Source organism: Microtus oregoni, unplaced genomic scaffold (genome assembly GCF_018167655.1).
Source record: "Microtus oregoni isolate MIOR12 unplaced genomic scaffold, Mior012 000042F_ref0000377, whole genome shotgun sequence".
Classification (NCBI taxonomy): domain Eukaryota; kingdom Metazoa; phylum Chordata; class Mammalia; order Rodentia; family Cricetidae; genus Microtus; species Microtus oregoni.
Genome location: NW_024543209.1, coordinates 16608465 through 16633232, shown reverse-complemented (window position 1 = coordinate 16633232; position 24768 = coordinate 16608465). Strand labels below are relative to the sequence as shown.

Sequence of the window (24768 nt, the reverse complement as noted above, 5' to 3'; positions counted from 1 at the left end):
GTGAAGGGATAGCCTGCCACAGGACTAAAACACACTATGAAAGTAAAAAGAGCCCCAGCACTCAGGAGGCTGAGGCAGGACAACTACAAGCTAAAGACCAAACATAGGGTACAAGCACACAAAAAAAGTCAAGCTTCTGCCTCTGGCATGGCTTCATCTGAGGCAGATCCAGTCAGGTGAGCAGAGCTCAAGAACACTGGACGAGGACTAGCCGAGTGCTTAAGCTGGGAGGGCTAAAAGCCTGGTGACCGACACTACCCAGAAATGCAGAAGCAGAAACAAAAGCTATGGTAGAATTGATAAGATGAAACACTGAAGAAAGTGCTCCAGCTAATAAAACGACAACTGAGCCAGACACGGTGGGAGATGCCTGCAATTGAGTTAGAGGACCCTGAGCAACACAGTGAGGCCCTCAAAAAAAAAAAAAAAAAACCTGGGCGTATGCCTTTAATCCCAGCACTTGTGAGGCAGAAACAGACAGATCTCTGTGAGTTCGAGGCCAGCCTGGACTACAAAAGCTAGTTCCAGGACAGGCTCCAAAGCAACAGAAAAAATCCTGTTTAGGAAAATAAAAAAGGAAAGAAAAAAACTCACCCTAAAGTCTCAGAAACTCATGAAAATTTTATAAGCTGACTTCAGCTGGGTCGTTATCCTATAGGCCTTTCAGTGACTCTCTGCAAATATGCCAATCTTCTGACCCCACCTCCAATAAGGGCTCTGAATGCTTGAACTTTGACCTCCTTAACCTTTTCGTAGTCATTCTGTAACACACAACATACTCTTACTGTGTAATGTGTGATTTGAGAGTTAACATTAGCAATTAAGATCAGAATAAAAACGCCTGTATCTGTCAATGGCCAGCTAGCAAAAGGAAAGTGAGACTACTTAGCAAATTGCAACCAACAAAGCTGACATAGCTTGTAAATTTACTTAATAAATTCTGTTATTTCAGAAAGACAAAATAAAGATTTTATGAGCTGAGGATGTAGCGCAGTGATAAAGTACATGTCTACCATGCTCAGGGCCTGGGTTCAACCAGCAGGATCACAAGAGAAAAGGACTGTGCTGTATACTTCATAATAAGTATCTATCAATGAGCATGCAAGCACCTCCCTGTCCACAAATGCAAAAAAATCACAGCACCTCACTAGCACCATCAAATGGAAAAGGGAAAACGCCTAAAAAGGTTCTGGGGCTCATTTCAGAGTTCAAAGCGCCAGTATCCTATCAAAAAGATTCCGTTCCCTTACGGCAGGATGACTCAAGCCTGAGCAGAGCACCAAGGCCACAGTGGGCATCTCACAGCCACAGTGCCACATGTGACACTGTGACACTGTAACACTGTAACACTGTGTGACACTGTGACACTGTAACACTGTGACACTGTGTGACATGTGACACTGTAACACTGTGACCCTGTGTGACATGTGACACTGTAACACTGTGACACTGTAACCCTGTGTGACATGTGACACTGTGACCCTGTGTGACATGTGACACTGTAACACTGTGACACTGTGTGACATGTGACACTGTAACACTGTGACCCTGTGTGACATGTGACACTGTAACACTGTGACACTGTAACCCTGTGTGACATGTGACACTGTAACACTGTGACACTGTAACCCTGTGTGACACTGTAACACTGTAACACTGTGTGACACTGTGACACTGTAACACTGTGACACTGTGTGACATGTGACACTGTAACACTGTGACCCTGTGTGACATGTGACACTGTAACACTGTGACACTGTAACCCTGTGTGACATGTGACACTGTGACCCTGTGTGACATGTGACACTGTAACACTGTGACACTGTGTGACATGTGACACTGTAACACTGTGACACTGTGTGACATGTGACACTGTAACACTGTGACACTGTAACCCTGTGTGACATGTGACACTGTGACACTGTGTGACATGTGATACTGTAACACTGTGACACTGTGTGACATGTGACACTGTGACACTGTGTGACATGTGACACTGTGACACTGTGTGACATGTGACACTGTGACACTGTGACACTGTGTGACATGTGACACTGTAACACTGTGACCCTGTGTGACATGTGACACTGTGACACTGTGACCCTGTGTGACATGTGACACTGTGACACTGTGACCCTGTGTGACATGTGACACTGTGACACTGTGACACTGTGTGACATGTGACACTGTAACACTGTGACCCTGTGTGACATGTGACACTGTAACACTGTGTGGCATGTGACACTGTAACACTGTAACACTGTGTGGCATGTGACACTGTAACAGGCTTTTCTGTTACTACTCTTGGAGATACTAGAGGATTTCAGAAACCAATATTTGCATTACTAAAGAGGCTTAATGCAAAATAAGTACCTTACACATACACAGACAAATGTTTTAAAGTAAGCTAAAGGTCAAATTTTGAAAAGTGACTTTCTCTTCCCTGGCCCTGCAGCTCTGAGCTATAGGAACACCAGTGTTCCTAGCTGCCTCCTCCTCCCAGCACTTAAGTTTAAAGGTAAGGGACAAGACAGACGTGTGATGTTTTGATAGAGCCTGTTGCCATGGAAATGACTGCCTTGCTCTTCATGAAGCACCATGACCTCATTGCAAATGAAAAAGGGAAACGATGATTTCTGAGGATTCAACTGAGAGAGAAATTAATGGCTAGGGGGAAAAAAATCCAAAGCCTAAGAAGACAATCTGGAAAATATCACAATGTCAAGAGCTACAGTGAAGTGTTCTTGGAGAACTCCTGAAAGCTTCAGCCTCCAGAGTAGGAACACAAGAATCAAAAAGAAAGACAACATTAACTTCACGGGAAAATACAGCACAGCCTCGGTCTTGTAGCTTCTGAATAAATACATCACGGCCTCCATCCTGACGGAGTATGAGCCTATGACTTTCTGTGGCTAGGTTATAAAATTAAAACTGCCTTACACTTTCCCCCACTCCTAAAAGCAAGCTGCTTTTTCCTCTTTTTTTTTTTTTTGTCTTTTTCTTTTTTGTGGTGCCCTGTTTATACAGCTTATCCCTTATCACACTGACGAGACTGGGAACCACAGCAGATGGTCCCCCAGACATAATTCTAACAGGTTTTTTGTGCAAACAAAAGATAAAGAAGGCTACAGCAATGATTTGCTGATATCTAAAGTTGAAAACTGACAAAATACAAACTGCTTTTGCCTTACTGTTTGAACTGTTGATCCTTTAAACTACTAACTAAGTTAGATATGGTCAAAATTAAATATGACTTCAAAACAGAAAAAAAAAACAGTTTTAAAGCCATTGAGTTTTGCTTCTGAGGTACCAAAATGTCCTAAATGACACTTTTTAAAAATACTACCTTCCATTCTCCTTGTACTAGCAAAAAGCAAAATGTTTGCACATTTCTGTCTGATAAAATCTGTTTGGTTGGTATACTATAAACTAAGCTACTCATCTGGATTTTCCTTAAAGAAAATGTACTTGAATTGAAATTTCCAAACTGTTTTTCCAGGAAGAGTTCACCAAAGGATGAACTGACTGAGCCAGTCGGGAATCTTGGGTGGAAAGCTAAAACAATCTACCAGCTGAACATAACACAACACCAAATGGAAAATGTCCTCCAAATTGCTCACCCTTCAAGATTAAAGCCTGTTTGCACACCATAAAACAGTAGCTCCCTCATGACAATGTAACAGCAAAGAGCACTGTGGGTGAGACACCCGAAAACCTAGCAAGGGCCCCAAATGATAATATATAATGAAACTGACAAGCATCTGAAATAAACCACTCAGACATCAAGAGAAAATATATCAGACAGACCCCCAGGGCTCTTCTAATGTAGGTCATGACTGTCAGACCATAGCAAAAACATGGTGACCCTTGATAAACATTAACCTTGATTATATGTAATCATGCACATATTTTGCTCTGAGTCCTATGATGTCAACGCTTAGGGCTGTAAGAAGTGAGTATCACCATCAGCTATGAGCCTCTTTACACTAAAGATGTCTGCCTGTCATGTTTCTAGAAAGAAACGCATAGAAATAGCTTCTATAAAAATGAACCAACTTCTAAGGACTCCATACTATCTCAGCCAGGATTACTTCCTCTTACTAAGGAACAAATATGGCTGAGTTTCCCCATAAAGATTATCAAAACAGGTTAAAATCAGATTGATATGAGAGCCAATCACAGCATCTCTTACATGTTCACTTTTCTTTCAGAAATTATTCACCAAGTCTCTGAGCAGGAAAGAGGTGCTGTTCAATGCTGATTCTCCAATTAATGAAAGCTACTACACTGTTCTATAAACCCTACATGTGAGCCAAAATTCTTCATGCAGAACAAGAATGAGTATACTAATCAGAAATAATTTATCCACACACAGCTTGTTAATTCAGGAGTAAAAGCACAATATCACCAAGTCAGAGTTACAAATGTGAACCAGTTCAAACCAGCTTGTCACACTGCCTTCTACAGCCACAAAGCAGATGTCTGATTGTGCTAGGCAGCTTTTACACAGGAGAGCTGAAAGCAGGGGGTAGTGGGAGTCTGTGCTCCAATCAGTGCAAATCCATTACTACTAGAAGAGCGGCGGGTCAGAGTTCACCCCTATGGGGCATACGGCATTCAGCAGAAACAATAGGTGTTCTCTACACAGGTTCTCAAATCCAATCTAAGCTACCGTACGACGGGTAAAACGTATTTTCCTGGTGTTAGAAAATCCAAGATTCATAAAATGGTAAGGACATTAAGTGTGATCTAACAAATGTTATTTGATGTTCAGGATCCTGAATGAAACAGTGCATTTATTTCTACACAAACCCTGCCAAACATAATCAAAATCTAATCTTGCTTTTCAGAACAAAATCATGGCATTCAGTATAACTCTAAGAATGTCCAAATCATCATGTTGATATAACTTTAAATAAAAGCATCACATTTTCTTAGAACACACTCTAGTCTTACTTACATCTGTCATCATTTTGTAGCATGAAAAACTTTCTATCTGAAATATGTTTATTAATAACATTAGATTTTTTTCACTGAAATTAAAATTTAAAGGCGTTATGAAAACTGTTGTTTGCATACAACCCCGATCACAAAATTCTCATTATGGCCACCATATGTATAAATATATACACGTTTGTAATATATGAATATATATATAAATGTATATATTTTTTTCTTAATACATAAATATCAACCACATAGCTGAAAGGCAAAATGGTAACACTAGCATCCATTATGGAAATTTCCAACATGAAAACATCAGATCTAATACACTTAAAAAGAAAAACAAAGGCAAACAGGAAACATGTAACAACGTGTTATGCAATGTGGTCCTTAGAATCCCAAACTTACTAATTGTCATCATATTAGGAGAAGGCTCTGGCTACAAGCTAATTTAATACTTAAATGTTAATATAATTTCCCTATTACTACATCTGTCATGGATGTTTTTTAACCAATAAAAGCAAGAATCAAATGGTATGCAAGGAAGGAAAAGTCTTCTCAGCAATCTCCTGATTGCACAGACCTAAACCTGCTCCAGGCCACTGAGCTGGCATGTTCCATCTTTATACCCAGGATATTCCCCGAAGACTGTGATATGAACAGAAGTATGAAATTATCCTAACACGACTGAAATATGGCTGTTTTACAGAGTACATGAATGTGTTTTTAAAAATATTAACTTTACCTAAAATATGCAAAGAATAAATTCAAGATCAAGGAAATTAATTTTGTTAGTCAATGCAAAACACGTGACTCACAACAACAGGACCAGATGAATCTCGTTACCAATGCAGCAGAGGGGACCCATGTGTATGATAAATAAAGCATAAGAAAGCACTCAGCATTTCTATGTAAACTGCGTCTGAAGGATTATTATGGGACACACACACTGGCTGAACTTAGAGTGTTCAGGTTTTAAACATTAATTTCCTTTGACTATGTGCATGTCAAAATGAAAGATTGCTGTCTGGATTCAGACATGCCATATTAATATTGAACACAGGCATTCACTTCAGGTCAGTAGTCACTCCAAGTCGGCTTCAGCAGGTGGTAAAAGTAATGCACTCATTAAAATGTATGTGGTACAAGGTTATCTCCCCAAAACAGTTCTGAAATAGAGGAAGCCTTGAAACTTGAGTATTAGATATGCTAGAACCAACCTCTAATTGTCACGAGTATAGAGAAAATTGAACTTACTCTTGCTAGCTAATAACCAATGAATTTAGTTGCTTTCATCACTATCTTGGGAGAAGTGAGAGAATTAAATTGTTCGATGCTAACCTGGCCGCCGACACGACAACAGTTAAATGCTCTTGAACCAACCTGTACAAACTAAGGCTTCTTTTTAGACCATGAGGTCAAATAAGAAACATGTTCTCATTTTGGATACCTTATTCTATTTCTCAATTAAGTGATATTTTATACTCCTTTCATTTTTATTAACTCCATTTACATTAATTTTCCCATTCGTAACATAATAAATTTCAGTTCTCCTGAATAGGGGCATTAAGTTCAAATGAGGAGGCCTGACTTATACCAAACATGATTTTTATCCCAAAAACAAAATTATTTCTGACCTTCAGCATCCACAACTATATGGATAACTACCAGTTTAATTTCTAAAGTCAATCTTCAATGTCGAGAATAAATACTTTCTGTTTCATACATGTCACTCCTAAACTTAAATAGCAGTATTCTCCAGTGAAGTCTTCCATCTTCACACTAAAAGAAAATTAATTTACTACTACCAGATAATCCACTTCACTTTAATAACATTAAAGCAAATATAGGCTATTGTCTAAATAGAGTATTTATGCTCACACACCAAAAACAACCTGTCAATCCATTTTGTATATAAGAGCAGACATGCTCCCTAAATTTGTAATTAATCACATCCCATTGCTTCATTTCCTCATTATCTACCCAATGACCAGATAAGCAAACAGGGAGAAGGGCAGGTGGACGGAGAGAGAGGAAATGGAAGTCTTCTTGCCAGGGTGAGAACAGATCTGTCTCCTTAGTTGAAAATACAACATAACAGGCGTGTGATGCATATCTAATGAATAAATGAATCTATAAAGAGTCCGAGAGCACTGGAGTTCACCTCCTTCGTCTTATTTATGAATAACCTGCGGTTCAGGAAGATTAAATGGCATCACTAAGGCCACAGGGTAAGTTGGCCATCCCTGTATGATCTAACACTATGTTTTTGCTTTTTTGTCCTCCCACCTACACACATATTTAAGCTCAATATAACATTCTTTCTAGAAACTTAGACCACACAAAAACAATCATGGGTGAAGAATATACTCGGTGGTTAGTTTCACATTCAGAAAAAGGGATTTTCCACACTCAAGGACATCAGTAGAACGAAAGCAGCACAGACCCACTCTAAACATCCTGGTGACTGCGGTCAACACGCATTCGGGTGACAGGGTTGGATTTATCAGGTGGTCCATGAATACATCAATAATAAAGCCTAACTCGCTAAAATATGCCTGACCAGAGTAAAAGCATTTGCTTGGCAGGTGCAGAAGGAATGATGAATCAGGAAGAAACACCCAACACTGGCCAGACGCCTCCAGGAGTCAGGGAGTACAGGAAGATGAAAAGAAGCAATTGAGGAAACTAACAAAGAACAATGTGCCTTTTTATTCAGTCACTTTGAGCATGAAATCTATACTTACAATGCCTATGAATCACAACATCTAAGAAGTAATAACAAAACCATTGACTTTGGGGTCAAAGAAGGGGTCTTAAAAACTTAAGAACTGCAAACCACAAAAACGCTAAATTGCATTTGTTCAGGAGGCAACAAGTCATCCCCCATTCTGTATCTAACAACAATGAACAAGAACAGCACAAATGAGAAAACACCTATATAACAAGCTTCATTCGGTTCCTATAAAATTGCGTGAATATTGATATACACTCATTAAAAATCCTAATAAAGTGCTTATTGTGAGCAGAGGTAGGGTAGGTGCTGTGGACACGAAAGGGAAAGACTGTGCTTGGGATCTACCTAATTAGAAGCGATGCATGAATGCCTGCAGCGGGATCCAGTAAATGGGGGAAGCAGAGAACGCAGGCCACAGCACTGGTAAGGGACGGCCTGAGTGGGTCTGGGTGGGACAGGGCAGGGAAGGTACAGAAGGAAAGTTCCAGCAGGGCTCCGCACCTGACAGTCCTAATGAAGGGCTTCACCCCAGGCAGAGTGACGCAGTGTGTGGGAAGAGCCATCCTGGGCCTCTCACTTCTGCCACAGTCTACATGATTCATCTGTGAGAATTCAAAACCTGAGAAAAGATGAGGAAGTTCACCGACGACCAGCCATAAACTACGACACCTAATCCCACAAGTCGTCCTCTCAATACACTGCCTTCTGACTCACTGGCGACCAAAAGAAGCCATCATGCGTCCCTCGCTTCCTAGTTAACACCCACACAGAAAAAGATGCACAGGAAAGAAACACAAACAACTAAAATGCAGCTAAATAGGTCAAAGTCGATTAAATACATGTTTAAATAAATTTTATTAGCAGGGCAAGTGCATGCCAGGTACTCAAACTTAAAACATTACATATAACGACAAATTTCATCATTAATTTTTATGAAAACATTCTCTAGGTTTTATTGGCATCTGAGTTTATCAGTATCCTTATGAGCAATACTTGATCAAAGGCTGGGGAGGGGGACAGTTTTAAGACAGAACTAAGGCAGTTACTGTACCCATATAAGGGGCTAAATATAAGGGGGAATATCCTAGGTGGATTTTCAATAATAAAAATAAAAATATTTTGTGGAAAAGAAAGAAATTATATTTAAGGTCTATAAGTTTATTCTACTCAATTCTCACTTTAACAGATTAAATTATTTGGGTTCTCCTTTAGGCCCTGGTTGGCCTCATCCTTTTTCTACATAAAGTCCTCAATTTCCCCACCATACACTGTGTGCAGTATTCTTCTCCATGGGAATCATTAGGTACACAACTCTTACCACTTAGGGAACAGAAACAGAGGCATAGCCAAGGCTCTAACTTCATTAAAACTGACTGTGATGCCTGCTTCTCAGTCTTATGACACTTTCTCACTGACATTAAAAAAATATCAAAAGATGTTCAGAAGCCCTTGCTTAATAAAGCCAATGGCCCAACTCCCTTTCCTAATTAAAAGCTGACGGCAGTAAGAGTACTTACTATTTGCAATGAATGTTCGGACATAACGGTCTTATTAAAATTATGTCTATCTTATAATTTCTTCCATTACTAATGCATGCTTAAAGAAATTGATTCTGAGATATATTTTTCTTGTCCTCCAGCAGGCCTTGACACAGACTAGTATGAGTGGTAGTGGGAACTAACAAGCAGATCCAACCAACACGGATGATTGAAATTAAAAACCTCTAACATATTAACATATCTAGGCCACACAGAAGGGTCATGAGGGAAGATCATCAGCATAAATTAGCACATTATTATAAGACAGGCACCGAAGTCAGGCAAAGCCCTGCACGGTCAGTCTTCTAATCGCCATGAACATAGAACGTTGTTTGATTGGAGGACTTAAGGAAGTATTGCTGGTCCTGTACCACCACAATACTTTCACTCCTACCCTGAGATACATACAGGAACCCAGAGAGCTTGAGTGTGTGGACAGAGACAGGTGGAAGAAATTTAGTAAACACATGTTTTGGACACTTGGCTGATTTTGTCCATTTGTTTAGGAATAAAGGGGATTAAAAAATAACTCATTGCATTTTTTTTACTTCTATTTGTCCTATAAGAATCTGAAAACATAAAGTCAAGTAGGAAAATAACCCTTTATTATTTAGCAAGTCCAGTTTTCCATCTCTAAGAAAAGATGAACAGACAAGACTTATGTTAAATAATTACAGTACTGCTTATGCTACACAGTAAGCCTAGATCAGGTCCTCTAAAGCAGTCATGTCAGAATGGAATCCTTTTTACTTTTCAGGCTATACCCAGCTCACAGGAGCACTGTTGAATCCTAGAGGAGAATCTCTAGATGGCTGTCAATCAGTTCCCACGGTGACTGCTGCTAAGTAACCAACCTCTCCATTACCTGTGCATTTCAAAGCAATTCAGACAAATCGCATGTGCATCATGTTACAGGCATCAACAACGGCAGCAAGAAAAATGAAGATTTACATAGAAGTACATCTGTTCCCATGCACATAAAAACAAACCTCTCGCAACACATAGGTGGTAAGCGAGACTATCATGTCAGGGTAATAAGCATGGGTTTCTAATGGAATAAGGTGGAAAATCTTTTTTTAAGGCATACTACCCTTTAAAAAGATGATTTGGGGGAAAAAACATAAAAGTTGAAATGTAAAACTGATGCAGATTCAAAACAATTTCAATAAAAAACGCTAAAAGACACCTGAAAGGTCCTGCACTTCTGACCTAACCCCCAAAACAATGAGCACCTATCTCATAAAAAAGCAGAGTAAGTAGTCCATGCGTTCTTACTTCCAGTACAAATCCCTGGCTCCGTACAAGCTGAACACAACCACAGACATAAGACTGAACATAAGATCATCCCACCTGGGATGCGGCCACATGGGTCGCATGTGAGTTATCAGAGGCTGGAGAAACAACGCAGCATTTAAGAGCACATTCTGCTTTCACAGAGAACCTGGGTTATGTTCCCAGCACTCACATCAGGCAGGCTCACAGCTGCCTCCAATTCCAGCTCTAGGCTATCTGGTGATTCACCTGCACACTCGTGCACACAAACTCTCTCTCTCTCTCTCTCTTTCTCTTTCTCTCTCTCTCTCTCTCTCTCTCTCTCTCTCTCTCTCACACACACACACACACACACACACACACACAATTTAAAAATAATTCTTTTTTTCAAGATACTGACTCCTCAGTCAGAAGGTGTTCACCTGCATGGTGATGGATTCAACCACACTGCTGTTTAAAGAAGCCTACCATCAAGCCAGAGGCACGGTATCTAATTTTGTATTTCTCACCTTGCAAAGCTATTCATAGACCCTAGATTCTCCTTCTATCACATTACTGCCAGAGGACACAGAAACAGTGAAAGGTTTTGCTAAATTTTCAAAAGTGCTGTTAATATAAAATGACTTCCCAAAATGGATAAGCCAGAGTGGTGTGACCCGAAAGCCACACAAATTGTTTATTTATGCCTGCTATGTTTTAATCACTCGACTGTTTTAGAGACTTCAAAAAATTAATGGTTTTGGCTATACAACAGTAACTATGTTTCCCATGAAACATTAGCTGTCACATTAAGACAAGGTTTTATCATTAATTATATTGGATTATATAGATTATGTCTACAACATGATTGTTAAATAACCGAATTTCCAAACCATTTCAAAATAAAAATGAAATCTGGTCCCTGCAAGCCTTACATGAATTAAGGATCCATTTACAAAACAGAAAATTAAATGTAAAAAATATAACCTCAATTTAAGACATTTGCAGATAAGACATCCAACACTTTTTTTCATCAAAAAAGGCAAAAGAAAATGCTAACACGGGTCAATAGTGCCATCTTTTGGGGATTTTTGGAATTGCGCAAAGGTGAACAAAACGTCTTGAACACAAGAACAGAGGCAAATCAAGCTACCAGTTTTTAACTTATATGTTACATTTAATCAATACATCAATTATGTATTCTTTAATTTAAATACTTTAAATGTAAGTATTTAAATTTTTAGGTATTTAAATTTATTGTAGAAGCTCGTGTTGGTTGGAACTTCAGTTCCATTGGTTGGACTCCTCTCTTTTTTTTTTAAAAAAAATGTTTATTATGTATACAATATTCTGTCTGTATGTATGTTTGGAGGCCAGAAGAAGGCACCAGACCTCATTACAGGTGGTTGTGAGCCACCATGTGGTTGCCGGGAATTGAACTCAGGACCTTTGGAAGAGCAGGCAATGCTCTTAACCACTGAGCCATCTCTCCAGCCCCTGGACTCCTCTCTTAAAGTAACTGACTTTAATGACTGAGACCCATAAGCCCCTGAGCCATTCATTGCTGAATCAGCATACCAGTTTTCAAATTCCTAAATTAATTCATTATAATTATATAACCACAGAATCATAAGAATCCTGTTATAAGCAATGCACACATTTCTATATACAATTTTGAAAAATAGTTTTATTGTTTTTACAATGTCTTACTATACATATGCCAAGGAAATGATGCTTACGCTTAAATTATTACGTGACCATACAATCACTAACTACATCAGAAAGGTATTTACATTTAAAAATATTAAAACTTGTATCCAAGACAGTACTTCCATACATGAGAATGGGGAGCGAAACGTAACTGAAAACTGCAAATGGCCTCTCCTTCAGTGGGTGGAGGGGGAATCTCAACGTCCATTATTTCAGCGTGCACCTGTCTTACACCTCACCTAAGCCACAAGACGCTACCAGTGAACTGCGGACGACCAGCTTCGAACACTCCCATTCAGGGGTTTGAGTGTTAGGTCTATGTACACTTTCACTGTCTTCTGGGTTATTCTTCAGTAATTTCCCAAAATTTTATGAAATCAGAACATATTACTCTAGAACAGTCTCACATTCCCTTAATTTCGATAAGCTAACTAACAATTCAGCTCTCAAATGGAAAGGAAAAAATATTACAATTGAATCACTCATTACGATAAATTTTATTCAAATTGCCATCAGCAAATGGTTCCTCAGAGAATGAATTTTTAAAACACAGCTAAAAGGCTATCATAACAGAGCCGCCTTATAAGGTAGCAAGACGGTGACTGAAAACACAGAAGGAACAAAGCCAGAGCCCAAAGGGTTGGTTGAGTGCTGCTCTGGGGCTGGGGATGCAGGGCTGCCATGAACAAAGGCCTGGTCAGCCCAGCACTGCAACTGCAGAAACGGAGATACAGAAAAGCATGTCCATTTATAATGCTATAAATAAATGTATTTATTGAGCACTACCTTTCACAACAGTGATTATTAAATAATTCAGAACATCTTCAGTCCATAGACTAGCCTCGTCATTTCACAGAACACATAGCTACAAGCACAGAAGCAGACGAGGAAATGGAGACTTGGAGATCTCTAAATAAAAGCCTAGCGGCTGGAAGGATGTGACTCCCCAAGCTCTCCTTCACCTCTCAGGGCCGCTGTGTGCGCCCGCCAGGTCTTCTCTAGAGACAATCGCCTTCCCCTATTTCTGAGTGGTGGGTGAAAATTCCATTCTGAAGGCCCTTAGATTTATTCTGTTTTAGTCCCTGAGGAATAAAAAGGGGGGAAAATGAGAAAATGCCATTCTTAGCCCGTTTTTCTACTATACCCTTCACCAACCAGTGCAAATAATTCAACTTGTGAACACAAGGATGAGCACACAGGAACACACAAACCAACAGGAATATAGCTAACCATATTTTATCAAGTTTAAAGGTCCATCAAAATTGCTACAATCAATTCCATCCCATCAAATAGAAAGCAATTACGGCTTCCAATTTAATAAGAATGGATTAAACTGGGTTTCTGATTCAATACCATTTGTAAAAGTGTCCATGTCAGGAAGAGTGATGGCGGGTGGCTCTTATCTCAGACATGTCAAGACTAAGCTGACTGGACTTGACAGTCAGCTACAGAGAACTCTACTGAAAGCTCCCAGGCTTCGCCTGCACATACACCATTGAGTCAACTGTTACAATACACACTTCACTTCTCACTGTCTTAAAGTTGGAAAACAAGCATTCCATTCATCACATTCAAAAGTAAGTTTGACTGGATCACTAACCCATATACAATGCACATTAAAAATATTCCTGTTTTGTGAGTGGTATCCTCTGCTATTAACTCAAACACACAGAGACATTGATTATTCTGGTTCATTTAACTCTACTCAGCCAGAGGCAGAGGCTCACTTCTAATCCCAATACTTGGGAGAATAACACAGGAGGATCAACATAAGTTTAGGGCTAGCCTGGCCTACATGATGCATTTCAAGCGAGCCTGGAGGGAGGGAGAAGGAGAGGGAGAGGGAGAGGGAGAGGGAGAGGGAGAGAGAGAGAGAGAGAGAGAGAGAGAGAGAGAGAGAGACTATTATAGTAATCCTACCAAGGACACTGACACAGATGGTGTCATTTGTTCAGCTATTAGTTACTGGAAGGAAGCACCGGGTTTTACAGTATGACAGTGTTCAGAGCTAGGAACTGCTGCTCTGACTCTCTGAACTATGGTGTCTGTGTAAGATGGGAAGACTTCACCAAAGGAAAACTGGACAAATCACCTTCAGGTGGGACCAGTGCAAGAGTCAATGTTTCAGCAAAGCAGAAAGAAGCTGAACGGCAGCAGTGCCACGGAACCGTGGCTTAAAGAGCAGGGCACCACGGTGCGTGAAGAGGATGCCGAGGCACAATTCCAACCAAGAAAAGCCCTTCAGCCATCGTAAACACAATCACACAAAAAAATGTATATAAATCTTTACCAAACTTCTGAGCCTCGTAATCAACCATTAACCCCATGTCGATGGGTTGTGAGGGAGTGAGGGAATGAAAAGGGTGCTTCCCGTTTCTTAGGCCTGCTTGCTGTAGCACATAAGCGGGTCTGAGGAAGATTGAGGGCCCCAAGGGATCTGTGCAAGTGGGAAAGTAATTGAGTAATAAGGTAACAAGCATTTTTCTCAGATTAAAAAATCCTACCTTAATATATTTTTACAGACGATGACCACAACCAGACTCTAGGACAAGCAGTGAGAGCGACCAAGACCAGCAGAGGATCCCAGCCCATTTCCAGGTTATCACACATCTGATTTCCTGCACACTGCATCTCACATTAACATGAGCTCACACTGCCTCTGAAAAGGTCAATTTGCCAAGTTCTTATATAAATACTGTCAAAAATATAAAAAAGCAGAGAAAAATTAAATCTTAGGTAACTTAATGACTTCTAATCATTTTATTAGATGATCATTTGTAGCATGAAATTCACGTGCAGGGGTCATAACATCACTAAGTGAGCACATGATGCAATACTGCCATCTGCTGCTCAGGAGCTAAAAACACATCTGTAATGCAAATCCTCTTAAATCTGAAGCCAAAAAGAGCTAAAGGACGTTCCTGAAGTTCTTAGTCCCAAAACTAAAGAAGGCAATGCAAAAAGTTAAAATTTTTAAGTATGTTTTTAAGTGAAGCTTTCATGGTAATTTCTCCTCTACTTATTTTCTTTTTTTTTTTTTTTTTTTTTTTTTTTTTTTTTTGTATGTAAAAACAAAGAGCATTTATTCTGCAGAAACAACCAGCATGCAGGGTTGGCCACTCGTACAAAATGGCTAGCTACGACTGGAGGAGAATGCAGGCTCCTTTTAAGCACAGCTAGGGGAATTCCATGAACAGTTAGGTCATCTCCAACATGACAGGTCAAGCAAGCAGTATACACTAGTATACCTTTCACTGGCTGGGGTTCTCTTTGGACATATTTGGGCACATCTGGGTGTGGCGTGTAACTTGGCCCAGGTGTGTGGGTTCACGCGGGTCCTGAAATGAAGACTCAGAGACACCTTGAGTTTTCTTTTTTCTTTTCTTTTCTTTTCTTTCTTTCTTTCTTTCTTTCATCCTCTACTTATTTTCTTAAGGAGGAAAACTACAGTTTAAGCACAGGCTATTTCTAAATAAATTATTCCACAGAACTAGTAGAGAAAACCTACAAGCATAATTGAATGGTTAAAATATTAAATGGGTATTAGCTTTCTGAAACTGTATGGATATGTGTTTATTTGTCTCAAAAAAAAAAAAACTCTATGAAATACCGCATGAAGAACACAGTGTAACAGAAGGCCGGAAATTTTTTAAGGACCTGGGTCTCCTGACACAGCACAACGATCACTCGAGTTTATTCATGAAAACAGCATGGGCTGGCTATTCTAGTCACGTGCTACATAAAGCTGAAGTTCAAGGAACCTCAAAGGTCAGGCCAAAGGTTAACCAGATGAAGAACAATCTTCAGGTTCATAAAGAGAAAAAGGAGAATGTGACAGTTACCACAATTTTAATAGTGGGAAAATTGGGAAAGCAGGTCGTCAGTCTTTATCAAGATGATGTCACTAGCATGGGGGTGTCAGCCATTACTGTGCATTCATTTTGGACATAAGATGAGCTTCTACAAAATGAAGACACAGAACCAAGTACTTGGGAATTCACACCTATGAACTACATTCACTTACTCCTTTAGAACAGAGAGAAGAATTCTTTTTTTTAATTTATTTATTTATTAAAGATTTCTGTCTCTTCCCCAACACCGCCTCCCATTTCCCTCCCCCTCACCCAATCAAGCCCACCTCCCTCGTCAGCCCAAAGAGCAATCAGGGTTTTCTGTCCTGTGGGAAGTCCAAGGACCACCCATCTCCATCCAGGTTTAGTAAGGTGAGCATCCAAACTGCCTAGGCCACAAAGCCAGTATGTGCAGTAGGATCAAAAACCCATTGCCATTGTTCTTCAGTTCTCAGTAGTCCTCATTGTCCCCTATGTTCAGCGAGTGCAGTTTTATCCCAGGCTTTTTCAGACCCAGGCCAGCTGGCCTTGGTGAGTTCCTGATAGAACATCCCCATTGTCTCAGTGTGTGGGTGCACCCCTCGCGGTCCTGAGTTCCTTGCTCGTGCTCTCTCTCCTTCTGCTCCTGATTTGGACCTTGAGATTTCTGTCCGGTGCTCCAATGTGGGTCTCTGTCTAACACTCAATGTTTTTATAATATAAAGCATAACTCCTTGTAAGAAGCTATTTTTTTCATTTCTCACTTATCTTGGACTCCTTAAATTAAACACAACTTTCTTGCAAGATCTTATAGCTAGAATTTATATTCAAACCTAGTGTAAATTATATGTAAGGTGTGTCCACTGGCACTGTCCAGTACCTTTACCACAGTGTTGTCTCTACAAAGTACATCCACCCAGCTCCATCTCTGGTGGCACAATAGTGCTAACCCTTCTCTAAGACACACTGATCCCTGAGGTCACAGAGAGCTATGCTGTGCACAGCCTCTGGGAATTAATTATATGTATAAATGGTCTTTCAATTGCAGCACTGTAAGACCCTACTATATAAATGGCTTTTCAATTACCTTGGTCCACACCCTTCCAAATGATAGAGTCATTATTTACATACATATATTCTCTCTCTCTCTCTCTCTCTCTCTCTCTCTCTCTCTCGTTCGTATATTGACTTTCACTAAAGTCTTTAGTTTTATTTAGGACTTTAAATCTGTTCACTGTAATTTTTCACTTCTGTGGTTTGCATCTAACCAAGTTGTTGGCCAAAGGGACCCCTTGGGAACCCCCAAACAACCCAAGCTATTGATTACTATCCACAAACTGATGGTAAGGCCCTATCCCTGAAGACAACAACTACACAACTCACTGAACATGGAAAAGTACAGCTGGTGCCTACCTAGAGCCTTCTCCCCTAGTGACTAAATAGTCATGGTACCAGAAGGAACTCTGCACACTACCAAAGGAGAAAGGGAAACACCAACCCAGCTACAAACTCTTTGAGCTACAGTGGTGACCTGCATGCAAGATGTGTTCATGCAATTGTGGCACAAGGCTTGTATGACAAACCACCTAATATCTAATTGGATTTAAGGCCCTCTCCATGAGATGGAACCCATCCCTGATACTGCTCTTGTGGCCAAGAAGTTGAGACTACATAGGCCAGGGACCTAGGAGAAAACCAAAGGAACATAACAATAAAATGACTCTTAATGACATTCTGCTATCCCCATAGATCAGTGTCTTGCTCAGCCACCATCAGAGAAGCATTCTCTTGCAGTAGATGAGACTAAATAGAGATCCACAAACCTGGACAATGTACAGACAGTGAGAGACCTTGAAACACTCAACCCTAAACGTGGTGTTTCCATCAATTCCCTCCCCTCAGGGCTCAGGGAACCCTGCACAAGAGGCAGAAAGATTGTAAGAGTCAGGGGGGATGGAAAACGTCAAGGGAAAAAGACCTTTAGACACAGTAAGATGCACATGTGAACTCACAGTGGCAGCATGCACAGGGTCTGCACAGGTCTAATCCAATGGGGTCCCAGCACTGACAGCGGAAGTAGACACAAGCCCGCATCCACAGCCCAGAAGCTATCTCCAGTTGATAACTACTCACACAGGAAAACTTAGTTTGATCCAGCGGAGTCTTGCTAGGTATACAAACCACTCTTAAGGCCAGGCCCCATACCCAGGAGTAGATGGCCAACACAAATCATATTCAATGGCATTTAGGGAGGCTCACTGTTTATAATGTTTTTTCGGGGCTTTTTTTTTTAACCTTACAGTTCCTTGCATATATATTGTGATTTCCCATTTTGTGTTTTTATGGGATTTCTGTGTATGTGAATGTGTGTGTGTCTGCATCTTTATGTTTCTTGGGCTTTTTCTTTGGCTCTCTTTTCTTTGATTTCTTTGTTTTGCTTTACTTTTATTTTATTATTATTTTTTAGATGCCTGCTTGTATACTACTGAGAGAAAAGGTAGGGATTTGGATAAGTGGGGAAGTAGGAGAGGGGAGACCATAATCACAATACATAGCATTTTTAAAAATTTTCAGTTAAAAACGGGGAAAAAATCACTTTCCATACAAAAATAGGGAGCAACGTATTCTGATCTTTAATGATACTATTCATATTCTGCAACCTAAACCAACACATTTCTGACTCTGTTCCCCTTTCCATCTACCTCTTTAAATGCCCGACTCAAGGCCTGCTTAGCCCACACCGTGTTTCCTGACTCAGAGTAATGATCCCAGGAATCCAAGCATGTGATTCCCTCATCCCTTTCACCTGGAAGACAAAGGGAGGGTGCGCTGACGTCTTCAACCCCACTGTTTATCACACAGGCTGCAACACCATGTACAAGGGGTCTCCTTTTACATTTAGTTATCTCCAAACTCCCGCCTTTGTCTGTCTCTGTCTCTCCCCCAACCCCAAATCTCAATATTATTACCTGTTTCATTTTTGTTGTCTGGGAGAACCAAGGGCAAGCTCCAAACCTGGCTAAGACTGCTGCTAGCTCCATCCTTCACGGTCGAGTGCTGGAGAGAACTAAAGAAACAGCTCAGTGTAGTGGCCATGGCCATCTTACCACAGCTGTGCTTCCCTTTCCTTCATCTGGGGACACCTCCTAAATGGATGACCACTTCTACTGAATGGCTGTTAAAACACTGACTCCAAGAGACCACATAGCATGAGGCAAAGACATAAGGCTGTGCAGATCTGCCTGAGTCTCAATGTGGGTCTACTGCACACGAGTGAGGGGGTTTCCTTCTGCTTGTGTCTTCCTTCTCCAGTCTCAATCTTATGCTAAAGCACACAGCAGCCCCATGCCAGTTCAGTCATCTGTTACTTCTTAATCACACAGAAATATCTCCATACACTGAGCTTTCCAGCAGTTCATCGCTCCTCCCTAAAAACCGTGTGTAAAAGCCCCAACATTTAGCACTAGCCTAACCAGAAGGAACATATGTCACATTTTTCATTCCACGGCATATCGGAGTAGTTGAAGTCAACTGCTTTCACAGATTTTCATACAGTCTATTCTCTGTTATTTTTCCCCTTAGGAGTTGCTTGCCTGCTTGTTTGTTTGTAGGAAATTTTCTCCACGTAGTCCAGACTGGCCTAGAACTCACAAAGATTCACCAGCCTCTACCTTTTTACAACATTTACAAAAATTCCCCTCGTAGGAGCGGTGGGATTAAAGGCATGCATCACCACATCCAACTTACTCTGCGTCTTAATATAATTTATTATATAGGCAAGCTTGATACGTTTCGTGTAGAGTGACATCATCACAAGCTGGTGAAGGAAACGGAGATAAGCAAGCAGGCAACATTTGCTGTTGACACTGTTTTTACGTAACTTTGTGTAACAGGTATTACTTCCGTCAACCTCAATTCAAACACAAAAATTTCACTTTAGGATTTTTTTAATAATCTTCTAATCAGTAATGTGATCCTTGGATCTTGGATGTACTTTTTAAGCAAGTATTTTAAAAGTGTTCCCAGAACCAATTAAGAAAAACAGAAATACACCCATTTAAAACCTCAGTACTCCCTCAGAAAGCTGAGGAAGGAGTATCTCTGAGAGTTTAAGGCCAGTCTGAGCTATAGAGTAAGGAAGGGGAAAAAAGATAAGATGCCTATTGTTAACTAAAGCAGCTTTGCTTGGCATATCAGGTCACTTGCTTCTAACACTCCATGTGTGAAAACATGACGACTTACTATAAATGAAGATTAGCAAGATCTCCAAAAGAAATAATTCAGAAACAATAACCAGAACCTTACCAGGGGAAAAGTTCAGCCTATAGAAATCTCCTAGAACGTGTTCTTGGAACGGAGGCATTCAAACCACATTTCTACGTGATTTTGAGACAGTAAGTGATTGTACGTACAGTCTGCAGCATTCAAGTCATGCTGAAGTGAGGACAATGAATGGTGTATAAGATGTAAACACATGGAATTAATACAAGTATATCAATAATATACTACATTATTAAGAAAATAAATTTCATTTTCAAATATTTTTTAGTTCTCCCTTTTAAAATATTCACAAATAAGAAATGAAAATTAAGGCTCAGTGAGTAGACGAGACCACACTGAGCCAGGGAACCTGAGCTCCAGCTCCAGTTTCCACACTATGCAAAGAGAGCTGATACCAGAAACTTTCCTCTGGCCTCTGCATGAGTGTCCTAGAATACATACATGCAAAATAAATAGATGTAATTTTTTAAAGAAATTCAAATTAAATCTGTATACTAAAGAGTAAACTGTTTTGTTTAGTCTTATTTTGTAATAAAGTCTTATCAACTAGCCCCAGGTGGCCTGAATATACTGCTGTAATAGACCAGGCTGACCTTGAACTCAGGCAATCCTCCTTCCTCTGTCTCCCAAGAGCTGGAATTACAAGACCACCATGCTTAAAAAGTGAAGATTCTTATTTAAACATATAGGACTGTTATGCTATATAGAGACTACATTCACTGGACCAATGGATTAAAGTGTAAATTAAATACAGTGGATATTTCCTATCACCGCAGAAGTCAGTACTTAACGTTTTATGATTTCCTGAAAGGCGGCCTTCTTATCAAACTACACCATCAGAACATATTAAGGAAGTTCAAGCTAAATTATACTAAGACTTAATATCAAATATAAAGTAGTTAATTCTGAAAATGCATTTTTAACTGGGGACAGGCTTGAGATTTCAAAAGCCTCCCACCCTCTCCAGTATGCTCTCTCAACCCCCTGCATTTGAGACAAGAGCTCCCCGATGCTGCTACTGCCATGCCTTTGCTCCACCATTATGGACTTTAACCTTCTGGAACAATAAACTCAATTAAACACTCTCTTTTATAAGTTGCTTTGATCATGGTTACTTCTAATCCAGTCTTTGCTATTAAGTAATTGGTTGTGAGGGATCCATAAAGATATTCTACCACAGAAGAAAACTCCTAAAGACGTCTAAAATCCAGAGGTGTTCCAAGTTCATATATGATGGCTCAAAGCCCCATCTGTCTCATTGGGCTCTGGACCCCTTCACAAGAAGCATGCAGACAAGGTGAAGCTCCAGTTGAAGACTTTGAAGGCTCCCAACCTCACCAAGGACACTGTCACGGTTCCTACTTACATAAATTTGGGCAAGCATAAGAGAGTGGAATATCCAAGCTTCAGCAAGCCACGTAGGCTCTGGAACTAGGCCCAGGAATGGAGTGAGGCCATTTTCCACTGGAGATTAGGACATAGGAGATTAGGTTGTGGTCAGTGTTGGAATGGTTCTAACCACCTGCGACCACCCAGTGTTCCATCTAATTCACTGGAACCATTAGTCCAAATAAACTTCTTCACAAGTTGCCTTAGTCAGGGTATTTTATCACAACAGAAAAGAACGGAGACCGGGTTATCTGACAAACCACCAGTTTCTTCAGAAATACAAAGCCAGAGAGAACTGCCACAAACACTCGAATACTAACGCAACTTAACAATTAGATGCAAAGTGGGCCCTGGAACAGACCCCGAAACAGAAACAGGAAAAATAGGGAAAAGCTGAACAAGTCAAGCCAGATACACAGTTTAGACAGCAGTATCACAAAGGTGATAATATTCTGGCTTATTTATTAAAGTATAGTCATGTATCATGTTCATATCAGAGGCTGGGTAAAGGACTTACGTGAACTTTCTATAGCTTTTCATTTCAAAATACAAAAGATTTTAAGGTTACATTAAAACATAATACCAGGGCAGGTGAGATGGCTCAGGGGATAAGGGCACCTGTCATTAAGCCTGACATCATATAGGGTGGCACACAAGAAAAGAGATAGAATCCCCTCCTGCAACCGTCCTCTGGCCTCCAGATGTGTACCAGCGCACATGTGCACACACATATACACACACAAAATAAAATGTAATATAAGTAAACAAAAATGAAAGGCAAAAATATGATAACCAGCTTATCTAATAATAAATAGTAGCTATTAGAGTCCTACCTTCAAATCATTAAGTTACTCCAAAATACCATTAAATTGCTGGGGCTAGACTACCTGTCTCCAAAATCTGCAACTCTGAAATTTAATCAATAAAATACATTATGGACCAGTCTCATTACCTGTAATTTTATAGCCATAGGCAGCCAGCTGTCCAGCCATGTATTCTCCATCTGAATTATTATGTGAGCAGCCCCATGTTCGAATCCAAATTTTCTGTATGCCTGGAATAGTGCTGTTAAGTAATCAATTAAAACAAAGTAAGTATCTTTACGTGATTTTTAAAATAAAAGCCACTAGATGACTTCAGGGCACATTACACAAAAAAAACACACTAGAATCAATTTATAAGCTAGATACAAAATGCATCAATTTAATTTAAAATCTGCTGTTACAACAAAACTCTAAAATCAAAGGACAGTGAGCTGGCCCCGCAAATAAAGCTGCTGCTGCACAAGCCTAGCAACTAGAGCTTGATCCCTGGAAACCAGGTAAGAGCGGAAGGAGAGAACTCCCCCACGGAGCTGTTCTCTGACCTCACAGGTTCACCATGGCACTCACGGGCACACTCTGTGCTGACTAGTCTTTTGTCAACTTGACACAGCTAAAGTCGTCTGAAAGAAGGGAACCTCAACTGAAGAAACGCCTCCGTAAGATCTGGCTGTAGCATTTTCTCGTTCAGTGAGGACCAGTGACATGGAAATGTAAGCCAAATAAACCTTTCCTCCCCAAGTTGCCTTGTGGTCCTAATATTTTGTCACAGCAACAGAAAACCTAACTAAGACACACTTATACACATTATGCAAAGACACAGTAGTAATAAGCAAAATGTTTGAAAACTAAAATCTAGATAAAATAACTATAGAATCACAAGAAGAATCTCTGTATTTAAGAAATGTCCTTTTGCATCTCTTGTCAGCAAATTATAATACTGGGAATGGGTAATCTCTAATTGAGCTGTTGGCCAAAGGGATCCCATGGAAACCTCCAAACAACCCAGGCTGTTAGTTGCCTAGACTAGAGTACTATAGATTGCTCTCCACAAGCCTATAGTAAGGCCCCATTGCTGAACTCACCTACACAACTCACTGACCATGGAGAAGCAGAGCTGGTGCTTACCCTGCCTGCACCCTACTGACTAGTGCTCACGTCCTGGAAGGTACTCTGCATGCTACTAAAGGAAAATGCAAACACTAACACAGCTACAAACTTCAGTCTACAATGGTGATTGCATACAAGATGCACTACTGCAACAGGGGCACAAGGTTTGTGAGAGAAACCAACTAATATCTGCTTGGATTTATGGCCCACTCCATGAGTCAAACCCGTCCCCTACACTGCTCAAGTGGCCAAGAACCAGGGAATGTATAGGCCAGGGACCTAGTATAAAACCAATACTACTGTTCTACTAAAAAAAAAGCAATAAAATGACTCCTAATGACATTCTGTTGTACTCATAGATCAGAATCTTTTTGTTTTATCTTACTACATTTTATTTTATCATCCCTTAGAAGCCTGTTTGTTTTCTAATGATAGACAGATGGGAGGGGAGTTGGGGAAGAACTGGGAGGAATAGAAGGAGGAGAAACCATAATCATAATATATTATGTGGAGAAAAAAATTTAATTAAAAGGGAAAAGTAAAATGGTAAATAAAAAACAATTTTTTAATTAAAAATAAGTAACATCCTTTTGGACCCAGAAGAAGCTTCAACAAAGTAAAGGTATCTGCCACCAGGCCTGATGACCTGAATTTGACACATTAGAGAAAGAGAACTAACTCAAAGTTGATCTCTGACCCTCACTCACATGCTTCAGCCATGTATTCGTACACACTCACACATGATAAATAAAATGCAACTTTAAAAAACTCTAAATACAAATAAAGAATGCCCTTTCATGCCAGGTGGCACACACCTGTAATCCCTGCACTCAGGAAAGAAAAGTAGGAGGACATAAAGTTCAGGGCCATCACTGGACGAGGCTACAAGAGATCTTGCCTCAAAAAGTTTTTCTCTAGATTGTAGATTTAATTCGTACTAATCATGCCTGATGTGAAGATCTTTAACACATAAATGATTGCACAGAAAATAGCAGTGACAGCAATAACACCCAGAAAAGAGGTAAGGGCTGCAGAGATGGTGAAGGCATTAACATGCTGCCCTGGAAGGATGAGGACCTGAGTTTGGCCTCCCAGCACCCAGAAAAAAGTCAGGCAAACAGCAGGCGTCTGTAAGCCCAGTGGTTGTCGGGGGAGAA

At 40.2% G+C, this 24768-nt stretch overlaps 1 protein-coding gene across 1 annotated transcript in view; it reads right to left on the bottom strand.

The window, feature by feature from the left end:
• Positions 1-24768, bottom strand: part of Cdkal1 (CDK5 regulatory subunit associated protein 1 like 1) — a 532123-nt gene that overhangs the window by 497752 nt on the left and 9603 nt on the right. Inside the window, 1 exon segment of the mRNA XM_041633005.1 lies at positions 22633-22745. Coding sequence (XP_041488939.1) covers positions 22633-22745 — 113 coding nt within the window.